This window comes from Harpia harpyja, chromosome 4 (assembly GCF_026419915.1).
Source record: "Harpia harpyja isolate bHarHar1 chromosome 4, bHarHar1 primary haplotype, whole genome shotgun sequence".
In the NCBI taxonomy this organism is placed as follows: Eukaryota; Metazoa; Chordata; class Aves; order Accipitriformes; family Accipitridae; genus Harpia; species Harpia harpyja.
The window spans coordinates 55619848-55644852 of NC_068943.1; the positions used below are offsets into that span (position 1 = coordinate 55619848).

The window sequence follows — 25005 nt, forward strand, 5'->3', positions numbered from 1 at the left end:
TGCACAGCTTTAAAAACCATTGAAATTACAATTTTATGTATGACTCCATTTCACTAAGAAATATTTCTTATTTAAGTGAAGGGAGGAAGAAGGGGAAGCATGCTGTTTGTGCACAGAAAAGGTACTGAGACTTGCAGCTGTTGTGTGTTGGCTTGGCATGTTTGCATAAGTACGTGTTACAAGGGCCTTTACCAAAGCTTCCAGATGTTTTTTTTTGTAGAGAGGATGCTATAGAATGTACATCTTGCAAAATTAAACCTCTCAGCCTTGTGTTGCTATAGCCAATATATTTATTTCTGAAAGTGGAAGTAGTTCTCTACATGCACCTTTGCACTAGTAGCATCTCTAGGAGTTCATGATCAAACACTGAGTTAGAAAAGACTGCTCTACAGTTTACCAAAGGGATCCTGTCCAAAAGACTTGGTCCACCTATAATGCAGATAGGAAGAAAGTGTAGAACTGGTTGCACATGTGTCTTGCTTTAAAACATTTACCTGCTTTATCCTGCCCTTTGCTTTTTCACAGAGGCTTGTTTATGCAAATATGGGCCTTTTTGATTCTCTCTTTGGAACTGATGCTTAGTCTTTAAAGGTTTTGTAACTTACTTGTTTTTCATTTGCTGCACAAATACAACTTGAAGTTCAACATGCATTGGGTTTATTTCTATATGCTTAATGTCATCTTTTCTGTATGAATAAGGTACTCTTTAAAAAGACACTGCTCTCATACAAACGTATTGTGTGTTGCAGTGCTGTCCTTTTGTGGGAATACTTGATGAATCTACATCAACTAAAAGCTGTCTCCAGACTTCAAGTAACTGTCACTGAGGGTATGGATCAGTTACCTTTAAAGAAAAAGTAGAGTTCCATTTTTTTCCCCTTGCTGCATTGCTACTGGAGTTCTTACAGGAGAAGGTTTGTAAGTGTATTGCAAATAAGTAAATCTGGACAGAATAAGCAGTGCACACCAATGTATGCCTATATTGACTTAAGGGCTTTGAGGTTCGGTGTGTCCTTTTTTCCAGGTAGACATGCAGAAGAAGATAAAGCTGTATCTTTCTCCTAACTGCTAGTGAGTTTGTAACTGCTTGTGAGTTTGTATTACTTTCTATTTTTCAAGTCCTTTAAGCAAGTATGACTCACAACACTAATGGGTCTTGGTAGAGTCCTCTTCAAATACTGAAGATTTTCTTCTGTACCTTGCTGTTTGGATAGAAGCCCTTTTGTTTCTTAGGGTAGTAAATTACATGTGATATCTTGGAGTAGGGGAGGGGAAAGCTACAAGGTAAGCGCTACCCACCAAGCCTAATGTCTTCATGTGGAAAACATTATCTTTTGCATAATAACTTGCATAAAAACTAACCTATCTGTCCCGTGGTACTAGAAAACTAAAGTTCCTGTTCCCATCTGGTAAGCAGTTGTCACTGTATCTCATGCAGAGAGGTTCTTGAAAGACAATGCCATGAAATATTTGCTGGCAGTTTCACAAAGTTTTATAGTTTGCTGGTAGTAACTTTTTATTTCCAAGCTCCACAGTAAGTCCTACAAAAGGCTGTAATGCTCAACTAGAGGAGTTGTTGCTTAGCAATGGTGTAGGGAATTCAAAACAGCAGAGCATGTAGAGTAAAAATTGTCTGACTGCTTAGTAAGCTAATGAATGAAAGCTAATGAATCTGTGGTTTCCCACTATAAACTTATTTTAATTTTGCTTGATACTGTATGTGCTGTTCACACCTATTAAAAATGGGTTTTTACTTCTTGGTAAATAAAGTAGATGCTGCTGAAGACCAAACACCCGGTTGGTTGTGAAAAGGCTTTTTTTTTTTTTTTTTCAAGCCAGTTTCTAAAGCTGAGTGAAGGAATACTGTGCTGCTAGTGTAAATTTTGGATGAAGGCTTGTGATTATCCCAGGAGGTACTAGATTGATTTGAACGTACCAGGAATAGCTGTATGAATGCTGTGACATTACCAAGACACGACTCTTGTAGTGAAGGTGATCTGCTTTGTCTTTGAAGGAATCTAGTGAAGCAGCATCACCTGTAGTCTTCTAGCTTTATTGAAAAGGATCAATGTATTTCTGTGAGGCAATGAACAGTGGTCTAAAGGAGTGCAATATGTTTTTCCTCTCAATTTTTATACTTCCATTGTTAATCACAAGTTCTCTGTAGTAGAGGGAGGTTATAAAGTAGGAATTGAGTTGGAGATGATGCAGTGTAGTTCTTGCTTCCATGTGACCTTGGCTGACCATTTAATGTTGCTTTGGTACAACTCACCCTGCCATTCTGGAAGAAGGATCTGTGTATCGAAATTCTTGGTATCCCTCCGATTGAGGTACTGATAATCAGGCTTGGGCAAGAAGCTAGTAAATATGCTATCCAACAGCATTTTTATTCCAATATATTGTCACAAATTCTTGAATCCCTCTGAAAGCTCACATTAAAAAAAAGAAAAGCCAAACCTCAACCAAACCAGACAGTGACTGAATGAGTTTCTTCAAATGCACAAAGCACAGCTCCTTCTGGGTCACAGCTCAACCAGCTGCCATTCCTATGGACCCTAAATCATGAAATCTCGAGCCAGCAGAAGCAAGCATAGCGACCATAGCAGCTGGATGCTGACTCTCCAAGTAAACACACAATACCCTAGGGCCTCAGCCTACTTATGTCTTTGCTGTCACTGTGCATGCCGCTGAAGTGAGAAGACTTTGATTTATGAATTGACAATTGTGTGTCCCTGCAGACCAGGTTGCATCACAAATAAGAATCGAGAATGTATTCCTTTTCTTGTTCTTCTTTGTTATTACTGCTTTCTCAAACTTCGGTTTTCGGTACTTTTGCACTCCATACCAAGTCTTCCCTCATTTTACGGAAACTTCAGAAAAAGGGCAAGTTTCTCCATTCTCTCTCCTTCCTCTTCTCCAAGACTTAAAGGGTTTTTTTGCCTCTCGATTTTGTTTTTGGGGGACATACAGAGCTGTGTGGGATAGACTGAGGAAAAAATTGGGACTTAACGCTGTAAGGACTATGCAAGACCTTTGTAACACAAGAATAATTGCATTTTGCATGGGCGTTGTGTGGGTTGTCAGGACTGACTGCCTATTTTTTATCAGTTCTCATTGTACACCATGGCTCTTCGATGGCTCCAATTCAGTTGTGCAGCTGAAAAGTAGAGGCTCATATTTATAGCCCTGTTTGTGGGCTGCTGATAGCCATATCACTACATTTATCTGGAACCAAGCGTGTTAGTTTTGGGCTTTTTGCAGTAGCTTTAGTGGGGTGTGTTACACACTGTTGAACTCGATTATGGTGTGGTTCATTGGATGTGGGCTCCTCAGTTAACCAGTGGACATCAAGTGATGCTTACTTCCTCAGATGGGGATATTTCATACCTCCTGAAAAACTGTGAATGGGAAACTCCTGACCTGGAAGATGGAGCAGAGTTCAACATCAGCAAATTTGTCAATGGTACAAGAGTGGGAAGTGTAGTTGATGCACTAGATGAGCCACAAAGATGATGAAGGAACTGGAGCATCTCTTCTGCAAGGAAAGGCTGGGAAGGCTGGGGTTTAGCCTGAAGAAAAGATGCCATCTGATCAATATTTATAAATATATGATGGCAGGGTGTAAAGAAGATGGCTCCAGAGTCTTCTCAGTTGTACACAGTGACAGGACAAGGGGCAATGGGGACAAGTTGAAAGCAAGGAAATGCTTTCTGAACATAAGAAGAGAAACCCACATGCTTATTGTGAGGGTGGCTGAACACTGGAATATGTTGCTCAGAGAGGTGATGGAGTCTCGGTCTTTGGAGATACTCAAAATCCAGCTGGGACAGGGTCCTGGACAACTTGTTCTGGGTCACCCTGATTTGAGTGGGGAAGTTAGACTTGACAATCTCTAGAGGTCCTACCCAACCTCATCTGTTCTGTCATTCATGGTGTCTGTATGCCTCACAAGCTTCATACTTGGCTATAGTCCTTGGTTAATCCAATTATGCCACTTTGTAATTAGCTGAAACAGAGCATATTGGCAGAGTGTGGAGCCAGGGATAGGTGTTGGTGTTCATCATCAAGTGCCTTTGACTTGTGTATTGTGTTGCATTTTTGGCTAGGTAGAAAGTGATTTGTCTGCAACAGATGTTTCTTCCTTGTGCTCAGGTTCTGATCTCGTTTAAGTCCAAGAAGTGACAGAGCAAATCTGTACTACAAATCTGAAGTACTAGAGTGCATCTGTGAATGCTTTCCCCCTGGTGATGGAACATATGGAAATAATGCTTATCTTGATTTAGATAAGCAATTGCTTTTCCTGTACAATCATCCACGGTTAGTAGGAGTAGAAGCAGGCACATAATATAGCAGATCTTACAATCTGTCTTTTCTAGCTTATGCAGAAACAAATGGAATGGAAAGCTGTGTTACATGCGAGGTTAGTAATTGCTAATAGTTTGTCATTTTTAATCTGTACAAGACACTAGTAAAAATAAAGCATTAAAAAAAAAAAGGCACTGAAGGGAAGAGTGCAGAGTATGTAGCAGAATGATTGCTGCACGTTTCCCTGTGGTCAGATGCATTCTTAAAGCTTGCTCAACTCCATTGTTTTTTCAGTAGCCCAAAAAAGTGGAGCAGTGTCCCAGTCCAGCCTTTGCTGAGGATTCTCCTAGGAGTGGAAGGGCTGGCTCTTGTCTGGGGTCGATGTTGGGACTCTTGTGCCTTGCTCAGGTTCTTTTCCCAGTGCTGTTTCCAGATCATGTTACAGACTGCTGTTGCAGAAGCCTTCCTTGTGGGGATACACTTTTCTACTAGTAGCTGTTGTAGCAGGGATGAGATAATGGGCAGACCTACTTATTTTTACCTTGAAATTAATTTACTTCCTTCAGCTGTGAATTCTAAAGCTGAGTATAAATTATGAACCTCTCCCATTTTCAGTGTTGTTTCTTGCAATTCAGTCTGTTACTCTTATTTTTATGAACTAGAGGAAAAAGACATCGTCTGACTTGTTAAACAAAATTTCATTTTAATAGTGCAAGCCTGTGAGCCTAGCTGCTGTAAATCCTTTTCAGTTGTTTTTGGATTTCTTCTCTTACCTGCTTTTGCTCATAGAGTGCCAAGAGCCTTTTTCTTTGCTGTAGGTATTGCTTTATACTATTGGGCTTTAATAACTACTTTTACTACTTTGTGTGTGTCCTGGTTTCAGCTGGGATAGAGTTAACTGTCTTCCTAGTAGCTGATACAGTGCTATGTTTTGAGTTCAGTATGCGAAGAATGTTGGTAACACTGATGTCTTCAGTTGTTGCTCAGTAGTGTTTAGACTAATGTCAAGGATTTTTCAGCTTCTCATGCCCAGCCAGTGAGAAAGCTGGAGGGGCACAAGAAGTTGGCACAGGACACAGCCAGGGCACCTGACCCAAACTGGCCAACGGTGTATTCCATACCATGTGACGTCCCATCCAGTATAGGAACAGGGAAGTGGGGGCAGGGATTCGCTGCTCAGGGACTGGCTGGGTGTCGGTCGGCGGGTGGTGAGCAATTGCACTGTGCATCATTTGTACATTCCAATCCTTTCATTATTGCTGTTGTCATTTTATTAGTGTTATCATTATTAGTTTCTTCTTTTCTGTTCTATTAAACCGTTCTTATCTCAACCCACGAGTTTTACTTCTTTTCCCGATTTTCTCCCCCATCCCACTGGGTGGGGGGGGAGTGAGGGCTGCGTGGTGTTTAGTTGCTGGCTGGTGTTAAACCACGACATTTGCTCTATTCTTTCATTATCAAATAGATTTAAAATGTATTTTTTAACAGAAGCTCTTCTAGCTGTAGGTTTTTCTCCTCCCTTTAGTTGCAAGCTCTTTGGCATTGCTGTAGGGATTTTTGTAATTCGGTGTCTGAGACCTCTTTCAAAAATTAAGATGCTTTAAAGTGTACTAGACTTTAAAATCTTGGATGTTTTGGCAGTGACTGTGTTTCAGAGTTGATTTTACAGTGATGTTAGCTTTGTGCCATCCTTTTCCATCGCACCGGCTGAGCATATTCATGCCCTTTATGGGGGCTCCCTCTAGTGAGCTGTTTTGAACGTCCTTTTTCCTCTTGGTTCTGAAGAATTTCACGCGTTTTCTTACCAAGTGCACTTTTTGTTTGCTAAATCTAATGCGTTTTTCTGCACACGTGTAAGCTGTAAAGGTCCTTTTCCTTTGTTGCAAGGTGGAAGGAGTTGTAAGTAAAGCTGAGGGATAGGACTGCCTATTTGCTGTATTTGGTGTTAAGACCTCAGCTGATCAACTTCGTCATGCTTCAGGCTGTGGCTCTGTGGACTCATAGATGTTGGGAGCATGATTAAAGGCTCAAAGGGTGTGACCTAGGAGGAAAAGCTAAAGGAAGTTGGGTTGTATAGATAGAGGGATAGAAGATGATGGGGTGGATCTGTAGGGAAAAAATGGTGGTGGGACATAAATTTTCAGCTGTTGATAGTGAAGATTTTCAACTCTAATGTATTCCTGAGGCTGGGGCAGAGGGGTGAAGAGGAGGACCTAGGGCATTTGTGGTGTCTCCACTGTTGTGTGTCTTTAAAAAACAGCCTAAACAAAACAGATTTTGGGAAGGATGTAACAGGATCAACTCTATCCTTCCTGCACGTGGGTGCAAAGATGATTTAGTGACCATTGACTTCACTTCCTATTAGGAGCTACAGTAAACTCGTTAGCAATACTAAAGTTAAAAAAAAAAAAGCTGTCTTTTTTGCTTTATTTCTGTATTAGATATTTTTCAGTATATTGCTACATTTCCCTAGCAGATGTTGTTTCTTGATATTTTTTTTTTTCTTCTGTCAAAATCACCCAAGAGAAGGGATGGATAAGACCTGAATGAGGGCTAGGTAGGCAGAGGAGAAAAGTTTGTGATTTTTTTAGGTCAGAAAAGTGGCAGAGAGGCTGAGTAGGCACTTGGGAAAAAATTCAAAACTTAAGTCTTATGAATTGCTTTCATGTTGGGTGTTTTCTTAGGGTTCTGTTAGGGCCTCACCTGCTTGTGAATATGCAGATTTTTGATGTGCATGTGGGGTTGCTTTACACCTCAGTGTCTCACTTGGCAAATTTAATTTTATTTCTTTCAAATGAATAGATTTGAACTGACTGTAGTTATGCCTATAGTCATTTTGCTATAGAGTTTCTATTGTGCTGTGAATGGAATTTAGAAAGGCATTTCAAAAGTTTGTGGATATTCCATTTACCCTCCTCCTTAATAGTTTTCTTTGTGTGCCAATTAATTCTTCGAATTCATCTGAACCTGAAAGCTCTAAATGGTTTTTGAAACTACCTGTATGGGAGATCATGGCTTTACTGCTGGTTTTAGCCCAAGGTCTTGAATTAATTAGGACCCTTTATTCCAGAGGCAGGGCTGGCATTAACTAATCCTGGGAAGTCGTCAGGGATGAAGACTCTGGGATTGCACTGTCTCAGAAATTAGATAGCCAGACTTTACATGAACATACCTTGTAAAATTCACATTAAACAAAAGAAAACAGGGTTTATTTGCTTTTGACATGCACACATGATTGTAATGAAATATGTGAAATGTTAATGTGCTTGAACTGCAGTTTGAGTCCATTCATAATCCTCACTGTTGACACAATATACATAACTGTTTGCACAACTGTTGAGATTAGGGAAGAAAAATGACTAATGAAATTCATTGTGTGAGAGTTGGGAATGAGTGAAGATGGCCAAACTAATGCTGATTATCACTGCTTTGTGAGAGCTCCCCATGGGTTTGGGTTTTGGTTTTGCGTGTTTGTGGGGTGTGTTGGTTTTTTTTTTTTTATTTTTAAGAACCGTCTCCCAGTAAAAGCTCTATTTTTACTTTTTCAATGGAGATGGACATGGGGTAGAAGCTGGGGACAGAGTCATACTCGGGAGGGAAGGAAAACACCGGAAACAATCTTCCCAGGGGTACACAAGGATAAAACCCCAAATAAAGCAGAAGCTATTGCTCATACTTAACACTGCCAAAATCCTATTTTGACAGCTATTTTAGCATTTTTACTAACCATGGCTTGTTTAAAACTGGTGATGTAAAGGCATCCAGACTTCATGTGCAGGTGCTCGCTACCTGTTCAGTTTTGCTTCTGAGCCAGAAGGGCTGTGGTGATGAAGGAGATGGGAGCAGTTCTTCCAGCAGGGAGGGAGCCTTCCTTCCTAAGCAGTCTTCACTGCCCAGCTGGATGATCTTAAAAATCTTCTAGTGCCTCTTAAATTTTACTGTAGCTATGCTGGGATTCCTGTGGAGGTACTTCAGAAAATTCAGTCTCCCTTATTCTGCTTGCTTCTTTGTCCTGAGAACTTATCATATTCACAGCCACAGACGAAACAAAATATTTCCTTGTCTTGGAGTCTGTGATGCCTCCATCTAAAACTGACATGGACTTTGTCATAACCTTGATGTAGTGTGGGTTTAGTTGGTGCGTTTTTTTTGTTTGGTTGGTTTTTTTTTAGGACTGGAATATATCTGAATTTTCCTGGCTTTCCAACTGTTCTGCCTTCTAAGGTGCCTTCTGGACAACCCATATGGAGACAGACTTGAAAGTTTGATTTGCTTGGCAAGCAGGCTTTCTTATCTCTAAAAACTTAGGCCTTTCAGTCTAAGGACTCAACTCCTGTTTTTTATCTTGTATTGAACAGTAGGTTACATACCAACCACTTCAGAGGATTTATTTCTTGAGCATATATGTAAAGCTGTCTCATTAATGAGAGCAAGAAACATTCTCATTACGCTACATGTGCAAGGTAAATCTGTCATTGCTAGGATTTTATTAACGTGCTAGTATGTACACATGGTGCGTGTCCTTTGTGAAATACACAATACCCTGGAATTCCTAGTTTGTCCTTGCTGAGTTATGGTACCATGAATTACAGCATAATACCTACAGCATTTGAGTTTCTTGGGTGTATTTGAGGACTTACTGTACTTGTTCACAGACCTGAGATTTATCATTACTTTAGGAAGACACTTTGAAGTAAATGAGTGCAGGTTTTTTTAATCTGAGAAGCAGTCAAAAATCTGTGTGGTGAAGGAAGAGATGGGAGACAAAGGTGGGAAGCGAGTTATTTGTCATGGCCAGGAATGACTTCACTGTACCTGCCAAGATGACTAAATTGACTACAGGAGAAGAAAATATCCCAAATCAGATATCAGTTTTGACTTCGTTAGGAAATGTTGTCTGCCAGACCCAGAGATCTAACAGATGGCAAAAGAAAAACGGTTGTCCCTCCTACAACTATTTGTGTGATATTGGGATTACTTTTGTAATCAGCAGCATATTAGCAGACTTGTTGAGTGTCTTTGTGGACGAGACTTGGCTCTCTACGATTTCTGTCAGTGTTGAGCATCCTTCTGTAACAACCAGAACAAAATAAAGTGCAAGCTCAAATCCTCTGTTAAATTAGACTTTTATTGAAAGAAATGAGGGTAATCTATCAAAGATGTACAAGGCAGCATATGTTTTTACTGCTGACCTGTATTAAAGACAGTGGTGATCAGGGCTCTTCCAAGAACTGTGGGGCAGGTAAGGGGCTTGTTGAAGAGGATGTGGTAGACCATATAGGAGTGGTGTGTGTTTTGGTTGGGTTTTTTGGTCTCTTTTTTTTCCTCATGAGGCAGTGACTTTATTAATGCTTTTCTGTGGGGAAGGAGTCTCAGGAGAACCACACTTAAATATATTCAGTACTTGCAAAGAGTGAGAACTAGAGGCAAACTTGTGAAGGCTGTGGAGGATAGAAATTGGGGAGGCAGTGCCAGTGTGCGCAACATCGTGTTGTGTGTCACCCTGCAGAGTTAGATGACCTTACTGGTGAATTGACCAAGGGACATGTCTGCTTTCCCTCGGACTCGGAAATTAGCGATAATGAGAATTAGCTTTTTTTATTGTGTGGTATCTGTTGTCTTCATGGTTCTTCCTGGTGGATTTTTTTTTTGGTATTTGTTTTTGTATCGTATTCGCACAAATACTGTAGTGTCCAAGCTGTACTCTCTATTTAAATTTAAATGGTTTTAGTTTGAAGAATTCAATGTGTTTTGATTTGATGTTAGGTAGTGTTGCAGTAACTCGGGCGGGAGGGGAAGGATGATGGTGTGTGTGTTAAATTTGGCAGAGCTCCAGTAGGATGCTCATTGGGGAGGGATGGGGAAAACAACTGTCCTACTTGCTGGGAGAATGCAGTTAACATGAAAGCAGATAATAAATTAGGCTCTAAATCAGTCAGAGAGGCTGATTTTTATTTTAACACAACTCGACAGCTAACTGCAATGGTTATCTTCTGTGGAAAAATCGATGAACAGTATGACTTTTAGGTTAGAGTGATACAAGGTTCTTATGATAATAGAAACTGGCTACCTTTCCACAGAAACACTCTTTGCTTTGGTTAAGGCACTGAGGGTGATCTGGTGGCAATGGAATAGTAGCTTTAGGAGCCACATACAGAAACTGAACTCCTGAATATGCACACTTGGATACAAGACTACCTTTATGCTAATGTATGTCATAGTGGCAACATATCTTTTGCTGGAGCACGTGATAGCTGATTTAAAGTAGAACTGAGTGAGACTAGTTATTTTGGAGTGGTTGAGATAAATGATGATTTCTGATACCAGTCATTTGTGCTGAATTAGAAGAGCAAGATCTAAAATAAATGCAACTTTCTTATTTCTACTTGTGGTTGCTTGTAATGCTGACAAATTTGAGCAAGTATACTTGAATTGGTGGAAATTGATTAAAATGAAGGTCAGTGTAAATACTAAGGGGCCAAATTTGTTTGGACTGCTTCTACCCTCTTGCTAAATCTTCCCTTGAGATTTTTTTACTTACAAATAAATTTCACTTGTTCTGAAGATTGGTAACTGTTTCCCACTTAAATTGTCACCTTAGCAATTCAGTTCTATTTCTGGCCAATATATAAGCTCAAGCCTCTTGAGATGCTTGGCTTGTGTTGGAAAAATTGATTTAAAAAAAAAAAATCAGTTAGGCTGTCTTTTTTTTCTCTCCTTAGTTCTTTGCTAATGATGTGGATGTCTAATAACGCAAGACTAGGTTAAGCTTTTGGCCAGTATGTGTTTGTAGTAGTGATTGGGGTAACTGAACTGTTATACAGATTGAGTATGATGCAAACGAAGTGAATTGGTGATGCAGAAATTAAGAGTTTAGCAGAATAAGGGACCTATTATAACATTGTTTAGTAACAAATCTTTTGAAAGCTAATGTATGTTGTGTCTTCACGCCCCCTTCTAGTTGAGCAATTTCAGGTAGCAAAGCCAAGTTTATATTTGCTGGTGTTTTGGGGTTTTTTTTCTCCCTACTACCTGCTGCCAGGGCTAGTTCTGAATTTTGGGGCTGTTGGCAAACGGCGTGCTTGTGTGTTGTTGTGCGCATTCGGAATAATTCTGGGTTGGATAAATTATTGCTTCAGTAGGAGGATTATCTTAACTAATTCTTCCTTTTTTTTTTTTTTTTGTAACTTGCAGTCTTGTGGTTACCAAAGAAAATTCTTTGATGGATCTAGCTCCAAAAAATGTGTATATTTATACAGTTTTTAAATCAAATGGTATGTGGGCAAGGAATCAGTGCTTTGCAGTAGCTTGTATTTGAAAAAAAAAAAAAATGAAAAGCATGTAGTGTGTTTTAGGGAAATGCTGGTATGTATCTTCGTGGGTTACCGGTGCCCTCTCGAGGCAAAACTGAAAGATGCTGCAGTCTGACAGCAATAGTGTAACTGGAACTGCTGATGCCTGCTCTGGACTTGTAAATAGAGATCTCAGACTGATGTTTGTAACCAGGTTTTACTGCTTTCTTGCTTTGTAGGTGAAAACGCTAAAGAAGATCTGCAAGGGAAGAAAAGTCTGAGTGAGAAAGTTTCTCTCTATAGAGGTGACATTACACTGCTTGAGGTTGATGCCATCGTTAATGCTGGTAGGTGGTTAAATGTTTTACATTGTTATGCCTTCAAAATCCTTTATAGTGCCATATAGTTTGAACTTTGAAAAGTTGCATAAAATTGGTATGTCCTGTGGAAATCTTTTGGAAACGACATATTTTTTCCTCAACTTTTCTATATTGTCTATGTTTATCCTGTGTGCCTTTACTGTGACAAGGATTATTGTGAAACTTTAATAGCATGGTCACCAAGAAAAGAATAGTGATCTTGTATCTATCTTTTGACCTAACTTGAGTAGCTGAGACTTCACACTTGACATTGTAGAAGGCTGAATTTTGATACTAAGCTACTGCAGTAGTTTCCAGTCTGTTTTTATAAATCAAGCCATTTGTGGGCTAGGTAATGTGAAAACCTCAACAATAAGCTGATAGGAAAACTGAATTTCTGTTTTATGTGGCTTGAATATTTGCTTTCTTGTAGGGAGATTGTATCTTTCAGTTTTTTGGTTGTGACCTACAGAGTTCTAAATAGTATTGTAGAATAGGTTGGAAGGGACATTTAAAGGTCATCTAGTCCAACCCCCCCTGCAATGAGCAGGGACATCTTCAACTAGATCAGGGTGCTCAGAGCCCCGTCCAACCTGACCTTGAATGTTTCCAGGAATGGGATTAGTTTTAGTACCTCTTCTCGCTTAGTGACCATGTCTCCATGTATGCAACTGCGGTGAAGAAGTGCGCGTAGCATCCTCTTGTGACAGAAGAGGAGGGGGGAAATGCCTATGCAATTTCATTGTGCATTGGGTTATAATAAGCTAATTTGGCTTGCTGGGAAAGACTATGGGAAGATTCCCCCCTGCACACATGCCCCAGCCAAATCTTGCCTGCACTCCTCACCCTGAAAAGAGTATGTTTTGTGTGTCTTGAGGCTGGAAATCTTTTTCCCCCCTAGTATTTGGCTGGCATTGTCCTTAACCGTTAGGAGTATTGATTCATTTTCAAGAACTAATTTTTGGTATTAGTCATTTTTTGGAAGGAAACATACTGCAGTATCTTCTCTGTGGTAGAATAAAGTGCAGAGATTCCCAAGGCTGTGTTGGCCAAAATGAAAAAGCTGTGTGGAGATACTGGCTCACATCTGTAAAGAGTACAGAAATACTTGCTCATACAGTGTAGAAGTTAGTGAACAGACTCTCTTGGATTGTTTGATGTTGTTTCTCTCTGCCTAACTCCCTATTTCACAGTGGAGACATGCTACTGGGTTTTGTGGAGTACTGGTAGAATCCAGTTATCTCAAAATGCTTTTTTGCACTCCAATAAGTGATGAGGATGGTATTTCCATGCAGAAGTTTTTTAATTAAAATCTTCTAGTTTACTGATGTACAAAGCCTTTCCAAATTACAGACAAACAATACAGTAGCATCCATGTAGTAACATGAACCTCTCCTCACTGTGTTGGCAAAGCCTCTGAAGATTTAATCTTTTGATTTCTTTCCCCCTGATTCTTTCAAGATGACATTTCCAGTAGTGCTCTTGCTGACTTCCTTACTTTATTACTCTACAGTAAGTCAATATTAGCATACTTTTCTTGATTTTTATATTTAGATTCTCTTTGTTCCTAGGTCTCCCTTGAATTACAGGCTGGAACTGGTTGCAGGTTAGCTTCAGAATGGGAATACTTTGCTTTTCTTGATTTAAAGGGGTTTTCTCCCTTTCTCTTGATGTCCAAAAACCTATATCCCAGGCTGTCAATGACATTATCTACTTGTAAACTTGCCTGCCATCCTGGTAAGGAATGCATCTATCAGAGTAGAAATAAAAAATAGAACCCAATTAAAATCAACACATATTAATGTGTAATTTTGAGGAAAGGATTAAAGATCACTCAAAACCACCCGGTAAAACTGAGGTTCCAAGACCTGAAGAGGGACATAAGACTCTTCGAGTATCTAGAAGGCTATTTGGCAAAAAGAAGGAAGTTGTTTCTACTGATGTCTTTTGTAAGTAAGTTAAAGAGGAGTTGGATTTGGCCTTGATGAGAGATTCAGATTAGATGTTGGCAAAACTACTTATAGGAAGGGACAGCGATACTCTGCGATATCAGGCTGATGTGTAGTAGCAGTCCTAGGTTAGGACATTGGTATGGGTCAGTTTTTGAGATTCTTCTAGTCATTTTCTTCTCTAATATTTTATAGTTCCTGAACTGCATAATATATTAACTACTATAAATTGGTAATATGCTTAGATTAAAATACTAACCTATAGTTACCTTGAAAAATCAAATATTCTTTATATGTCAATGCAGTAATTAAATTTTAAGTGTAAGCCTTTGATTTGTTCATGGTTTCAGTGTTACTTTTTCTTTTCAAGTTAAACCTTTTAAACTTATTGTGGAGGATAGCTGGAAAGCTAAACGAGGAGGATGTTTTGGTTCAAGTACTATATTATTTATGCAAAAAATCCAGTTGCTGCACCGAGATATTTTTTTTTAAATCAAACAGAAAAGTTTCAGTGAAATTGTAGTGTCTCCTGGATGGTATCTATAAACATGTTTCTGCACTCGGACGCTTTTGCAAAGAACTCCATTGTTTTTACTTCTGCAATTAAAATTATCCAAGCCTTAAAGAGAGAAAGCAAAAAGTAGTCATGTCCTGTTTCTCCTTTGGAAAGCTCCATCTTGCAGACATTCTTATGGTCTAACTAACTAACACAATCCCCACAACATCAGCTTCTGTCTGTAAGTTGAATAAAATGCAGCCCATTGAACATGGAATAGGAGACAGACTTTTTAGAGGTAAATCTGTGCAAGTTCTTTTCATACTTGAAGCCTTTTGGCTACCCCAAATGTTAATGATTGACACCCTCCCTATGCCAGGGCATGCAACTGGCAGGGGTAAGGAGGGAAGAGACCCTACTGAGACTTTCTGTCTGAATTTAGGAATTCTGTTAACTACCTCCTGTAATAAATAGTTTAATACACAGCAAGTCATACACAAAGCAACAGGAAGATACTTACAGTTTGAATTTTAATTTACATTGACTTACGGAAACAACATAATATGCCTTCAGTAAAGGGAATAGTTTGGCAAATTCTGGGACCATGGAAGGATGCCACGTGGTTCAAATTGTCTCCAGATTTGGATACAAGCATATTAGCAAAAAAAATTTGTATTTTCCAATACCTGCCTGTGAGGGATAAATGGGACACAAACGGATTTACTTGATTAAACAGGGGTGTGAGAATATGTGCAGTAATTTGCTTATAGCGCTGACTTCATGCTGTGGTGCTCTCCTTTGGGTAACCAGATAACGACGTGACTCTTTGGAGTATGGCCAGGTTTATTTCTGAGCTGTACTATACAAATGCTTCTGTTAAATTTAGTAGCTTACCTTATGATCTGAATTCTGTTTCCCCTTTGACTTTCTCACATATAAATGAGACAAAGTGATAACTGAATTTCTTTTGTTAGGCTAGCAAAGGTGTTAATGGTGATCTTATGCAGCTAAATACCGAGATATCACTGACGAGCACTGCTACAAAAGAATCCCTTTTCTCCTAGACTTTAAACTGAATGTTACTTACTTCCCCAAAGTGTTTTACAAATATTTTATGCTAAAAGAGGACAACTATGGAAACAGTGGAAGTAAAAGTTTGTGTCTTCGCTTATTGTCAAAGCCATTGCATCATTACAGTCACTCTGAAATAATTCATGATCAGAGTGAAGATCTATTTTCTGGCTGCTGAAGAGAGTGAGAGTTAACCTGAGATGCATTGTGATGGAGAAGGTAGCTGAAGAAGTGAGCTGATACACCATTTTGCTAAAATCGATGTCAATTATCTACCACTGTAAATGTGTTATCCTTCCAGAATGGTTCCCTAAAACTTCCTTGCTACTGATTGAATTGCAGACAGGTATTAGTTCAACTTGATGTTTTGCCTAAGGTGCCCTGTTATGTTAATTTCCTTCCCCCCCTTTTTTTAAGGATTTGGGTAAGATTTGTACAAAAAAAAAATCTTATTTTTACTCCTATATCCTTTTCTGTTCTTTCAGTATTACACTCTTAAGAATGCGAAGAGGCTGTGTCTGAGGCAGGTACTTAGTGCATAAATTCATGATAACTGCCCTTTTTAACAAATTAAATATTCCTGGATGTCCCTTCATCCTGATGTCAAACGTCCTTCAAGCACCTGGAAGCTAGATAACCACAATTAGCTGACTTCCAAATAACCCGTGGGAACTGAGTTCAGAGTGTGTGTGAGTATTTAGGGAAGGGAGAGGGAGGTTGTTTAGTCCCTCTGCCCCTTTCCTCTTAGCTCTAACACATATTTTATTCATACTGCTGGCATTTCCCGATAGAAAACATTTCTGTGGGCCGAATGGGCTATGTGAGAAAAATTGTTTCAGACAGTATTGGAATACTAAAGCCACAAAATGTGTAATGCCACCCCTACTGCTTCGCCAGCTCCCTCTGCCTTAATGTTTTTGAGCTGCTTTCTCCAAGGTATGATATGGATTTAGGGAGCAAGTCTTTCCACTGCTGGTTAATTTAGCAGCAGACCAAAATAAGTGGTGTATGTCTTGCGTGGTGACTCTAAAAAATGTTTCCCTTTGAGTCTGCTTGCCTGCTGCCTCCGCTTATTTAAAGTCTGGATGGTATGACATGATGGTCTTCATGGCTTAGGTGTGCCTGATGTAGCAGCACTGGTGCTGACTGAAGTTTTCAGGGCCTAATGAAAAAACAAAAAGGATTAGTCCACCAGTCATGGAGCTTATTCTGCTTGCTTCTAGGCTTCTTCAAGTATGTTATTTTTATAGAGCAGCCAATCCTAAATACAGAAATAAGCAGTAAAAGCCTCAGTAAGATTTGAAAAATTAATTGTGCCATATTTATGGTACCAGCTAAGCAGTAAATACTAAATTTCCTCTGCATTTTCAATGAAAATAGGGAAAATTATGTTGCTATTCATATCATATGCAGTAACTTTTAAATCTGAAGTAGATAAACGAGTTGCATTTATGGAGTGAGTGTGTATGTATTTCTATGTACCTGATACACCTTAAGCAGCAGTTTACCACTGCTGACCTCAGGTATTCATTCACTTCTTACTTGTTAATAAATCGTATTGGCCCAGTTCTAAGATAAAAAGGCATGTACTAATGTGCTTGTGAGTGAGTTTTTACTAGGAGTAAGATTGAGGGGAAACGATTGTGGGGAAAAGGAGGATGATGACTTGCAGAACACTAGAAGAAATGTTACTTCTTAGCTTTGAAGAATATTACTGGATATCTGTACAAAAGTATGGTACTGAGAACAGAAACCTTTAATCTACAGGAAAAAGGAAGGTGATCAGTTCTGTTCAAGTAGGTATTTCTGGCAATAAGTTTACAGCGTTGCTTCTAAATTAGCAATTAGACAGTTGCTACAGTTGTAGCAACTAGGTGGCTCCCTTTAAACAGTACTTGAGTGCTGGAATCCTTTCTAATCCTCCCAGATTTGGGAGGATTAACTATCACTCTTTAAAGGGAATATTTTTTCCATATGAGAAAACAAGTGGAGAGTAAAATCTTACTCTGATAAGTAGTGAAAAGAGTTAGTGAAGAAAATAAGTAAACAATTTTTTATATCCCTTTTTTACTAACCTCTGATGCTGGAATGTAGTTACTGAACCTCATACTCTTCAAGAAGAGGCTTCCTCTACAGGAAACCATCTACATATCTGCAGTGAGTTACTTCAGCTGGGGATGCTGGTTTGGCAGACACACTGCACAGGTTTCTTCGCTTCCTTGGCATATTCTGCAGCGCTAGCTGAGTGAAGGTACTCAGAGGGGAGGATCTCTTGGTTGCTTTAAGAGGCAGGGGTGTTTTCAGGGAGTGAATTACATCTGAGTTTTTTTAACAGGTTTGTAAGAGTTTGAAATGCTTGTCCTGCTTTACCTCCCTGTCCCAGTGCTGGAAGCATGTGGAATTGGAAAATGTTTTGTTTCGAATATGCTGTGTTTGCTTTGCTTGTTGCAGGACTGGTTTCGACTGGAGCCTCTGCATGACTCAACTTAAAGGATGAAATAGCCATTTTCATAATAAGTTTCAACTTTCCCTAATGAAATATGCCTTTCCTCCCTCAGGCTTCTGACTTCATGACTGTGTTTAAGTATTTTAGTGTAACACCAATATCTTTCTCAGTTTTCTTAACTGGACATAGCAACAGATTTTCTTCTGGACTCTTCTTTTCCTGGCCTTGACCTTGAAGTACAATCTGATTGTTTAAATTCGAGGCATCCCGTTTTTCTCACGTTCAAAATTACACATCAGGGTAGAAGTACTATGTATTGAAACTGGGAACTGAATAGATTATCAGTGAATTATGCTTAAATGAGTGTGTAAGTATAGATAGTGGCTGAACTATGCCTTTCCACATAAACAGCTTGTTAATGTGCAATCAGTCACTGCAGTTGCCTTGAACTTGGTGCTTAATGAACAGGTGGGGAAAAAGGATGGATTCTAATCTGGAACAGATCTGACATCAGGCAATTTCACTGATTGCTAATCCATTTCATTTGGTAACTTAATTTATCACACAAAATTTTTATCTTGTAGCTTCTGAAGTAGAAATTACCTTAGAAGTGGCCTGAGTATTATGAAGGTATTTGAGTTAGTTGCTGGGCCTGAGCTAGTATTGTGTATATACTTACTCTCCTTCTTTTTATTTTACAGTGACTGATAGTTCTTACTCTGGAGCTTATTTGAAATTATTCTTCAGCTTTTCATTCACTATAAAAATAAGTCCCTTAACTCAAATGTTCCTGCTACTGAAAGTGGAATCAACAAAACAAAATCTGCCCTTATGTTGCTTATAGGATTTTTGCATGGGATTTTTGCATTTATTAACTAACATAGATTTTGTGGGGGTTTTGTGTTTTCCCCCCACCCCCAACTGAGCTAAACACAAATGGTTGCTTATGCTGCCAGCTTCTTAGTGAGTTTGGTGTCTAGTAGCATGTTTTGTAAGTATGTTTTGAATGTTTTATCTCCAGTGTACAGATAGGGAAAAGGAAAACTTGTATCGAAATCACTTGCATGGAGTCATCTGGCATCTGCCTATGTAACTTAGACTGTTGTAATTTCCTCTAGGAATAGAAGCAATAATGTTAACAAATTGTTGTTAATTTGGTTTTCATCTTTAGTGTGAGCGGACTGTGGTCTTAATCAAAGGTTTCTCAAGTTAATTTACAGTCGGTGCAATTACACTTGTGTGTAAAGCCCCAGACTAATTTATATATAGTCCCCACTTACTCATCAGAAAAGTTAATGTTAATAGTTGAGGGAATTGGTCATTCTCAATCATGACATCTGTGAGTGAGTTTATTACTACTTTCTGTGGAAAATACTTTAAGTGTGTCTGGTAAGTAGTAGATACGGTTAAACTTACCCTCTGCTTTTGGTCTAATCTGATATCAATGTAGTTCTTCCCTTTAGTGTGATACTCATTTGGATGAAAACTAAAACTCTGTGTAAAGTGACAGTGATCAACAGAACAAAACCAAAGAAAAGTACAGCTAGAAGCGCAGTTTAATTTAGGTAGACTACTTTAGCTGCTGTCTCAGTCAAACACCATTTGCTTTAAGGATGTGGCAAAGGCTTAAGACTGAGGAGACCAACTCAGAATTGTACTGTAGCAAGGATGGTCACAATATACTTTGAAAATACCCCAAGTGTAATTAGTATAATTCAAAACTTAAGAACAAAAAAAGAAATGATTGGCAGTGCTGCAGACACATGGCAGGAATGAACTTTTTTCCTTGTTCTGGGGTGCTTTGGGAGGGGATAATTAATTGTGGTGAAATGTTTTCATTATGCCAATATATTCTACCAGTGTACTTACAGCTGTGTCACTTAGCTAACAGAGATGGCTTTTGGGTGGGTCTGTGCCTCGGCAATGGGCCTGGACATTATCCTGCCAAATTGTGTTGTGCCTGAGAGTCTCAGGTGATGGAATGAAGACCTAAACCTTGCATGCCTACAAGGAAAGTTTTGCTGATCAGCCTGCCATGTGGCCAGATTCTGCAAATAGATAGGCACTTCATGTTAACAAGCAGTGGGATGTGAGTGCTCAATGACTTAATGAGAAGCCATAAAAAAAGCAGTAGCGAAAAAAAAAATACACTTTCCATTGGAACAATGCACTCAAAAGGCTCCTTAAACTAACAAATTGTGGACTGAGGCACCAGACGCACAACAAGTTGAGGTTCAGAGCAATGCTATTTGACTTTGCGCGTTATTCCATGCTGGCCTAGAAGCCTGAGAAGAATGAGATGAGGGTGCAGGTTATCTAAGTGTAATACCAAATACCTAAAACAGGTTGCCCAGAGAAGTTGTGGATGCCCCATCATTGGAAGTGTTTGAGCTGAGGCTGGATGGGACTTAGAGCAACCTGATGTAGTGAAAGATGTCCCTGACCATGGTAGGGGGGTTGAATTAGATGATCTTTGGAGGTTCAATCCAAATTCCCTTCCAATCCAAACCATTCTGTGATTCTATGAAATACCCTGGCATAAAGTTAGATGGCCAACTATCTCCTCTGGCTGGATTCAGTATAGTCTACTAGTTTTCTGAGAATCTAACATAAAAAGGGCAAGGTGGATGTTATAGTAGCCTAATCTAACCTGATGGTCTATGGTACATGGATTTCTTTAACAATCTGGTTTTCATCAGTGTTGATGCTTTCAAGCCACTATCTGTTTTACCTAGAGCAATATGTACTCCTTATTTCTTTGTGTGTTCATTGTCGAACCCATTTATTGTGCCTGATTATTTCTAGGCTTCCTGGGGCAACAATTGTGTATATAAACCATGTGTTGCTGATATTTTTGTTCATTAAAAAAACCAAATGCAAACTGCTTAGGAGCTTTATGAATACAAATAAAACATTTCAAGTTACTTTGACACTTTCCAGAGTAGGGGGAGAATGGGTGGGGGTCAAGGACACTACTTGCATTATCTGTGACTTGTCAGGTTTGGAAGTAACTCATTGTATTGCGGTGTTTGTGCTTTCACTTGGTCTCTTTGCTTCTCAGGTTTGTGCTTGGCCACTCAAACTTATCCTATTTTATCTCCCTAAATCAGGGACTGTACATGTTGCAAGCAGGGCAGTCAGAGCTGCGTGGGCTCTGCTGGAGGTCCAGGTTCCTAGCAGTGTTCAGTAATTAAGGGGAGTAGTAACAGGCTGTGAGATGTCAGGCCTTTCACTGTATCATCCTCTCTTTTAACGTTTCTGTTCTCTGACACTGCTTAATTTTATCCTTTGTAGTTTGAGCGGGTGGTAACTTAAAATCCTTGTTCCTGTTAGCAGAACTTTTTTCCTGTATTCCAGGACTCTAACACGGACTTTAACCATCAGACCAATGTGATTATTGATCCTTGATGCCATGGTTACCCTGGACCTTCTTTGTGTGCCCTTTCTAGAGAAAACTAGCAGCATACAGGCAAAACATGTGCCAAGTTGAATTTCTTGAAAGTCTTTAACGTCCCACGGTTGAGAGGTGTGAGGTGGTGTGGGATGTCATGAATGCTTTCTGACAGCAGGTGGCAATAGTGCCACTGTTATTGTGAAACCATTTTTTGCCTGTATACCTTAATTTTACTAGACATAAAATCAGTAATGACTTAAGCAGAGGAAACAAAATGCATGTATTCTAGGACTGCTTGTTGGATAGGCCATTGATATGGCTCGTACTTATTAAATGTATACTCCATTTCATTATGTGTGTTTAGTGTGTGTTTGAAATAGAACAGGAGACAGACATGGTTTGGAAGAACTGTAAGCATCTGTTTTAGTTCACAGAGGAAAATATTTAGGAAGGACCTTGCTATCAGCCTGTCTCATCCTACATTTGACAGTGCAACTGTCATCTTGAGTGTACTGATGGAGCAGTGTGGTGTAAGAAACTGCTCAAGGACGGCTTGAACAATTATGCTTCGTTTCATAATATTAAATCCACTTTTAATCAGGACTTGTGGGAGATTATCCAAAGGATTGTGGGGGTTTTTTTAAGCCAATAGTTGCAACAGTATGTTCTCAGTCAAGATAGGCATGCAACGTGGTATTTTTTTTCAAGCTTTTGCAATTTAAAAAACACAAACCAGCCAAGCTTCTAGTAATTGTGAAGTGTTAGGACACAAAAGAGAAGACTTCTTTGAAGTCTCCTCTCTCTGCAATACCTACAAAATCTTGGCAGTGGATGGTCAGCTGGTAGGCTGAGATTATTCATGTAGTGTTAATATTCATACTTCTCTGGATGTATGATTGCTCTTTCCTACCTTTATGTTGTAACAATAAACACATTGGGATGGACTAGGTTGTTCTGGGTTTGTACAGGTATTAGCTCAACATGGTCTCAGTCAGTGTAAGTAATACAGTAAGGTTAGCATGGGAATTAGTATTTCTATGCGTAACATAATCCCATTAAATATGTGCAGTTAGGTATTGAATAGGGGAGGGTCTACTTTGGTTGGAGCAAGTAAGCTTTAGGTTTATCTCATCTAACTTACTAGATGCAGGAAACAGGATACCTACGCACCAAAATGGTAATGAGAGTTGTTCAAAAATGCTGTTGTGTAGCCTGTTGTGTAGCAGTCTGGCTAACCCCGTCTGTCGTCTCTTCCTTCTCCTTTAGCAGGAGGCATTGCTTTTGCTTAATTCCCTTAGCTGCTGAATAGAAGAGTGATGCTGTGTCTTTTACCCTGTGTTAGGATTTCAGATTTGCTTAGTGTTTTGCCATTTGCTGCAGATTTTGGGGAAGCTTTTCGGAAATGTTAGTCACTTGAAATGCAGTTTCAATTACTTGTTACATAAATAATTATGGACTGTGAAATGCAGTTTAGGTTTTGTTTTGACCTATGGCTGTTAGAAACTGACTTTTCTGACAAAAGGAAAACATTTCTGTTGCACACCCGGAAGTTGCTTTCTTGAGGAATTGAGAATGTCTCTTGCTTAAAAATTAGTATTAAGGGTATGGCTTGGCTTTAAAAATCAGAACTCCAAACCCCTTTGTGTGACCTGTCACAGTCATAAAAATTAGTAATGGCAGCTAAATATACATCAAAGCATGGTGGAGGCTTGCGGAAGTGGTATTTGCTTGTTAATCCAAGCACAATGGCAAGTGCTGTTTGCTTCACGTGCACGTAATAGATACTTGTATGTTTATATGCTGTTGTTCAGAGTTGTTTCTGAAACATGCTGTGTTGTTTGGATGTATGTGAGAGTTGTTTTAATTATAATATTGAAGATGCTGAAAACCCCTGTGCTTTCTTCACAACAGTGGGGTGATGAGCTACTTCTGCTCCCATGCATCTCTGATTCACTCAGAGGTGACAAGAACATTCAAGGTTCATTTTACTATCTCCTGCCTGGATTTTCACTTGTGCAGTGTGCTTGAATGGCCAAGAGGCGACATGGGTCGTACCGTTCCTTCCTCCTGTCACAGTCCACTTGGTGGACTCATGGTGGTTCGTTTGCTACGATCTTGAAAGTGCAAAATTAAGGTGACCAACACCAAAGGGGATAGCAATAATCACACAGTAAAACTTTATTGTATTGCCTGTGAAGAGGCACGCGATAGGTAGAGATGGGTGAAAGAGAGGAGAAAAGTAAAGTTAAGTTTAGAGAGGAGAAAGAGAAGTTATAGCTACCACGGCTGATCTCAAGACGTCCTAATGGTCCCGGGTCCAGCTAATGCTGCGTTGTCGATCGTCGTGGTCCTTGGTGGGGAAGCTTCAAATTTCTGTTGTTCAGAAGTCATCTTTTATGCTTAGTAACACACCTTGCTCCACCTCTGCCTCAGGAGTCTCAGCCCTTCTCGAGCGAGGCTATTACGCAGGTCAGTGTCCGAGGCGTGGTAAGTCTTGGAGGTGTGTTTTGGTATTATAATGAAGCAAAGTTCATCTAAAGTTCATGATTTCTTCATCGATGTTATGGTAACAATTGCAATCCATCCTTTTTGGACAGTAGCTGTGCGGTTATCTTTAACAGAGCCTTGTACCACGCGTTCTGTTCTTGGGATCGGCCACTGCACTCCAAACAGGCCGTTGTCAGATAACGTCCTGTTCATGTTCCTGATGACGATGTTGAGACAATGCTGATTTTTCTGACCGACTCCTACACCTCCTTTGGGGTACCTCTGTCCCAAATACTGGACCCCTGGCTGCAGAGGAGCTATTCAGAGCTCTGCAACTTCTCTCCTGGGCTGTGCTGGAGGGCAGGCAGTCTCATAAAGAAGAGATTACTTGGCTCTTGTTAGGAGCTATGTTGTAATGGCCCTTGTTCTCAGATGGTTTCAGCAGTGATGCCTTGAGGCCTGGGGCTTTTATTGCTTACTGTGTTTGAGTAGTTGAAATTTGTGAGAAAACACTGATTCAGAAAACTTTTTAGGATTACTGCTCCCTCTCTTTTGTCACTTGCATGTCTATGCTGCACTAACTTTAACCTGGTGTACAACATGAATCACTTAAGTATGTCTCTGTAGCACCTTTGTTTTATGCTTTAAAGTTGGTTCCTGTAGAGTAATAAAAAGTTAATATCTGGTATGCTTGGTTGTAGGCTGTCTCAAAAAGATGGTTCTGTCAGCTATAGTTGATTTGTATTTAGAATGTTTTGGGTTGCAAATCCACGTTAAAAATGCTTTTAAATTTATAGTGTGAACCATATTGGTTTTTCAAGAGAACTGTACTCTTGTGTCATGTGAAATAACTTCTTATTTAAGAAAGAGATGGTATTGCTTTCAACTCTATCAAAGCAGGTTATAGAGGAATGTAAGTCTTCCCAGTGACTTGATATGCTACATAATATTAACTGGCAACCCATTTCCTTTACATTTCTAAGAATTTGTGATGTATAGCCTATTTCAGAGAAACTCTGATTTTTCATCTTTTTGGTTTCAGTCCACTTTGAAGTGATTACTTTGAGCAGTGTGGTCCAGGTTGCTACTGGACTAGTTCTGAATTTCTGCGAATCTGAGTCCCGATACTAGTCTTTCTGAAATTAAAATCAAATTTAATAATGACTTGAGAATAGTCAGTCAGTGAAAAATGGTGGATTTTACCTG

At 39.5% G+C, this 25005-nt stretch overlaps 1 protein-coding gene across 5 annotated transcripts in view; it reads left to right on the forward strand.

Annotated features, from left to right (window-relative positions):
- The window catches only part of MACROD2 (mono-ADP ribosylhydrolase 2), a 918876-nt gene that overhangs the window by 13720 nt on the left and 880151 nt on the right, over positions 1-25005 (forward strand). For all 5 annotated transcript variants that reach the window (XM_052784123.1, XM_052784121.1, XM_052784124.1 and 2 more), the window contains exon 3: positions 11837-11944. In XM_052784123.1, the coding sequence (XP_052640083.1) occupies positions 11837-11944 (108 nt within the window). The remainder of the gene's footprint in view (positions 1-11836; positions 11945-25005) is intronic.